Below are 5,634 nucleotides of genomic sequence, written 5' to 3'. Positions count from 1 at the left end.
AAGAATGCCTTATCTTCTTCCCATCCACATTTTAGGGAAGATGGAGACCACAGAAATGAGAGCAGAGAGAAATTAATTTCTCAATCACAGCCTCCCATTCAAGGACTAAATGATCCATGCTAGCTGTCCTCTATATGGTAGGCAGGCTCACCCTACAAACTTCAAAAGCCAGTACCTACTACTCCTAGTAATAAATGATTAACGAAATACAGAAAAAAAAAAAAAAGAAAGTTACAGAACAGTTATTCATGTCTAGAGTGTGCACGAAAGTATCCCGTTGAGGTGAAAGACAACCAAACCTGACCTGGGTATGCCCTTGGATGTTTGCTAGTAGCCAACTATCTTCGTATGGTTGGAAAAGTTACCTAGATCTAAAGGCTTTCTAAAGTATTATTGACTGCATCAGTTCAGTAGTGCATATATGTTCATTTTTCCAGAAAAAAACAAAAAAGTAACTGCCAATGTGAAAGATATGTTACTGCTTAATCTAGAATCTTTGTTAAGATTTCACTAGTTTGTAGTGTACATGTTTCCTGTTTTTCATTCATCTAGAATTCTAACCAATGCCAGAGACTTCTAATAATCTCTTTTCATACTCAAGCTTTTTTTCAGGTTCCTGGAAGTGTACCTATTGCCACAGGTCAGTTGACTGGTCTTTCGACCATCATATCTGGTTTACAAGACACAGCAATTCTGTCACCTCAAAAAGCTTTCCCTCTCTCAACCATGCCATTCCACACAAATGTACGGCCGAAGGTCCCTCTGCTACCACTATCCAGCCTGAGCTACCATCTCACAACTCTTACGTAAACCTTAAATCCCCAAACCCCAGTCCTTAACCAGGACAAAGCCATCCTACCTACAAGAGCAAATCAAGTCCAGGAACTGGTTTTTCATGCATCTTAAGTATTCCTGCTAATACAGCTGAGTTCCAGCATGCTACATCCCTGGTGAATTTAAATCAAATTTAGAGTGTGGATGATGTTCCATGCCAACCAAATTCACACAGCTTGGCCTCTCCTCCCCCTAAGCACCAGCTATCCCAGTATTTCCACATTAAATACACAGCAAAAACAGCTGCTGTCTTCTATACTTCCCAGTCTGAAGTTCTTATCTAGTTTAGTTTTCTTGAGTTTCTGTAGAATACTCCAGATCAACTTTCAGTTTTCTGTTCCTTAATAGTTTTATTCTGTTTTTCAGCTTCTGTAGCTGTAGCCAAGTGAAATGAAAATAGAACAACCTTTTAATGTTTCCCAATTTTCCACTATTAGCTTCCTACCACCTCTACCATTTTGCAATTCTAGGTCTACGCAGCAGTACTTCCAGCCTATTACTATGATTACCAGATGGACTCTGATTTCAGGCTTGTTTGCCAGGCTTGGCTCAACATCAATCTAAACTCAACCTTAAACTGTAAAGGGACTTCCTGGCCTACAGTAATACTGAAGGAACACCTTTTTATATTCTTAGCTTCAATCTAAACTTCAGTCTAGTCAAAGACTAGACAAAGACGACCACACACTGTTGACAGTGCCCTCGCACTCCACCCATCATTCGATAGCCAAGCCCTTTCGTAAATACGAGCATGGTAACTCGATTTGTCACTCAGTTTGGGATAAGCAAATCATGTACAGTATTACCTTGACAATAAAAAAAAAAAGTAGAAGTATTTCTAAAATCCAAATCTTATCTCCTGTTTTTATAGGTAATATGTTTAGGTCCAGAGTGCCTCTTGAACAATATCAGTGAACGCCAGACAGTCCCAGCTAGCCAACCGAGCAGCAAGAGGAGCCCTCATGACACTGTATCCACCATTCCCCAAGTGTTTTCCCCCACACTTCAAATGCACTGAGACATAGGAACTTCTTTGCTTAAAGTTGCACAAAATTCAAATCATTCTGGAAGACTCTAACTACTTTACCACAGCTGAGGCAGGAAAACTGGGGCCTTCACTTCCCCAAAAGGAAAATATACCTCACTTTGGCACAAGCTATGCAAAAGAAAGTAGTAGCAGAGTTCAAACAGGTCACAGCACAAATGCGCTCCAACCATTTCAGCTTATCTATTTTAAATGTTAAGCAAAGAAAAAAAAATTTTCATAAAACACAACGCAAAGTCCAATCTGCAGCTATTGCTGTTCACAAAAGGAAGCTCCTTTCCTGGTGTTCCCCATTCAGCGCCGGATACCACAGCTTTCTAAACTAGCTGGCATCAGCCCCATGAACCAACGCTCATTAACGCAGCTCCGAGCCCTGTCAGGGAATCTGAAAACAGGAAGGCCATTTGCTGACTTGCACTCGGTGACTCGGCTACGCGCACAGCTGACAGGAGCCGCAGCAGCACATTGCGGCCTCCCCCTCACCGCTTCCTGCCCCACTGCCTGCAGCACTGAAACAAGAAGTGATGTCACACACAGGAACCCTACAAGGGGCAACCGAGTTTGTTCAAGCTAAACACTTCAGAAACAATGGAAATAATCCAGTAATATCCATATAGAAGCGCTGAGGAAAGGCGTGGTGCACGCAGGTTCAATTTTGCCATTTCTAGCTGTTTAGATGTAACGCACACACACCAATCTCTCTATTTTTATGTCTGAGGAAGTTAACCAACACATCATCTGAAAACAATCCTCCTCCCAAACAGGAGCCAGTCAGTCATGAAACACCAGTGAAACACCTAGGGCTTTCAAGAATTACTTTTTTTTTTTAATATCCAAAGGAAACAAAAGTCCCAAGTGTATTTCTTCCTGTTCCCCTAGTGGCACAGTGAGCAGTCCCACCTTCACTGCAATCAGTTTACAAACACATTTTACTCTGAGTTCCCACTGCTGCAGCTCTGGGTGTGGTTTCTTCAGGAACAGGAAAAGCTGTACACACGCTGCTCAAAAGGACAATGAGCATGAAACTGAACTGTAACCAAGGAAAAGGTTAACTTCATGTGGGCGTCTGCTTCAACAGAACCATACAAAGACAGCTGCTAAAATGCATTTGTCCTGAAAGAAAACTCAATATCAGAAATCCTATTCTTCAATCACAAAGCTATTCATGAGTTATAGGACACTGGCGGAGGGTTTGCACTCCTCTTCTGCAATACATTCAGTAAGAAGATGACCTTCTTGGACAGGCTTCAGAGACAAGTTTTCTACTTTCTATGCAGAACAGTGAAATAACTCCAGTTCCACCACTTAGAAACTAGCAGCAGAGGAATTAGACAAAACCATAATGGAAATACATAGAAGAGTGAGGAAATATGAAATCCCAGTCTCAAACCTAGCCACGACATCACCACCGCTATCAGTTCTAAAACAGCTGAGAGAAGTCCCACTGTACAGACAGCAAAGCTACCATTAGCTGATCAACTGCAACATCTAAACCACAACTCTGAACTGCAAGATCCATACAGTAAGCTACGTGTCACTACGCCCAGTTATACTCACGTTGACGTAATAGTCCGGAAGCGCTCCTGTCCAGCTGTGTCCCAGATCTGTAGCTTCACCTTCTCTCCATTGATCTCAACTGTCCGGATTTTAAAATCCACTCCAATTGTGGTAATGTAGCTGCCTGAAGGGAAAGCACAGATAAGTGAGAACCTAAGTCTTGGTTAAAGCACACTTAGGAATGTTATTTTGCAGCAGAGGCTCAGACTGGATGGGAGGAACAAGGTTCCCCTTAGCTTCTGATCTTTTAAAATGCCCTATCAGGTCATGCTGATCTGCATATTTTTATCTGCAGCTAATAGCTTTTTTTGTAGCCATAAAGCCACTTGTCCCATGTCACTCTTAAAATTTAAAACTCAGTGTTACAAAATAAAATTATTCTTCTACCACACTGGTGGCCAAGAGTAAGCACCCAAATATCTCATGAAATGGTCAATAACTATGCAAGTATTTCACTTGTGAAGCTTTTGAGACAAAGCTTTGCTTTAAATGCTCCTGCAATCACTTATTTTGAATACAGTCTGTTCCAAGAGTTTCCTCCCAATAAATTAGTTAGGTCACAAATGTAAGTGGTTTAGCCACAACATTCAATCAATTGAAATCCCAAATGGCCAATGGGAAGTCTGCACAGAGTACAGCCAAGGCTAAAAAACCTAAGGTATTTCTGGAACCATGTCAGTATTTAAATACTGTTGTACTTTTAGTCGCAAGTGAAGATCAGACAGGATGGATTGTGTAGTCTCATACCAAGAGGAGCAAAGTTACCAACAGAACGTATTCCTAGTACAGCTATCAGCGGGTAAATGCAGAAGAACAACAACTCCTTGCCAACCAACGGCACTGGAGCAGACCATGATCATTTAATTTACTCAAGTAAACAAAACACTCACCTGAGAAGGTATTATCTGCAAAACGCAACAGCAAACTGCTCTTGCCCACACCTACGACAAAGACAGACAGCAGGATCTTTGAATAAAGTCATCTTGGGTGTCAGGTAACATAACAATATTTCACCTGTTTATTGCATTTTCACTCCAGCTCTGATCTCTTCTCAGTGGATAATTTAGTACCATCCACCTTGGCTATTCATCTCAGTACTCTCCTTGAAGGTCTGATCAAGCAGCCTGCACTCACTCCAAGACTCAATGTGCTTCTTGTAGCAGCACATGGGGTTTTGTGTCCCCTCCTTCCTCCAGCCCTCAGCAAACTCTCAAGTAGTAGCTTTTGAACTGTGGTCTGTTCTAAAAGGTCATAAAAGAGTAATAACTAAAAGCAAGTTTATGATCAGTAGACTTACATCTGCTGAGGAAAGATCCAAAAATGAGTCTGTCCTGCTCATTAACAAGTACTCAGAACACTGCTCTAAACAACTCTATTGAATTCCACTTGCACATCATGCTTAACATCACTGCCTACCTCCCATTCATTGTGCCATGCTGAACGGCAGTGGAGTTTGGACTACTTAGACAATCAGCCCAGGGTTTGGTGCTATAAAGCTTGTGTTATCATCAGTTATCAGTTTAACAGAAGCCTAAACCAAACAGGGGAGTTGGGAACCATTGTTCTGTCCTGCCATCCAAAATGGGCTTGTTCCACATGCAACAGGAAGGACACGTACCCTTCTGAAGTCCTACCTTTTGACAAAATGTTCCATGAAACATTTCTCTAAGTGCTTTGAGTAGCACTTCATCCAGCTTTTCTTAAATGATTGTTTGCACCCTGATCACACTCTGTGCATTTTTCACAGTGCTTCAAACAAGAATCATAACAAACCCATTCCTGCACACCCACCCAAGGGAACCTGGGGACCTGAATGCCTCAACAGTGTTATCTCTGCATCTCTGCTGTTAACGTCCCTTCCTCTCCCTTCCCCCCAAAAAGAAGTCTGCTAGGGCACAAAGAGGAAATTCAACTTCACCAGGGTGATTATCTATTAAATCTCTCCAGGTAGAAGTTATTTAAGCTAATTATTTTGATTATGTATAACTTGCAAGTTCTTCTTAATAGAAGACCTGTGCAAAAGGCATATGCAAAGACTTTACAGAACTCCAACAGTTCTCAGCTGCTGGCATCTGAAGATAGTTACCAGCACAAAAAAAAACCAACCCACAAACACCCAACCTAAAAACCTGCATGATTCCAGTAAACCAGATCTCACTTGCAAAGAGTTCAAATCACCAGACATCTGGAGAAGCCAT

At 41.7% G+C, this 5,634-nt stretch overlaps 1 protein-coding gene across 1 annotated transcript in view; it reads right to left on the bottom strand.

Annotated features, from left to right (window-relative positions):
• The window catches only part of RAB35 (RAB35, member RAS oncogene family), a gene marked incomplete at its 5' end in the record, with an annotated part of 10,855 nt that extends 6,453 nt beyond the window's left edge, over positions 1 to 4,402 (bottom strand). The window contains 2 exons of the mRNA XM_010082945.1: positions 3,437 to 3,560; positions 4,327 to 4,402. Coding sequence (XP_010081247.1) covers positions 3,437 to 3,560; positions 4,327 to 4,402 — 200 coding nt within the window. The remainder of the gene's footprint in view (positions 1 to 3,436; positions 3,561 to 4,326) is intronic.
• Positions 4,403 to 5,634: the final 1,232 nt, after the last annotated feature.

Source organism: Pterocles gutturalis, unplaced genomic scaffold (assembly GCF_000699245.1).
Source record: "Pterocles gutturalis isolate BGI_N339 unplaced genomic scaffold, ASM69924v1 scaffold11450, whole genome shotgun sequence".
Lineage (NCBI taxonomy): Eukaryota > Metazoa > Chordata > Aves > Pterocliformes > Pteroclidae > Pterocles > Pterocles gutturalis.
The sequence above is the reverse complement of the archived record's forward strand: the minus strand, read 5'-3'. Positions and strand labels throughout refer to the sequence as shown.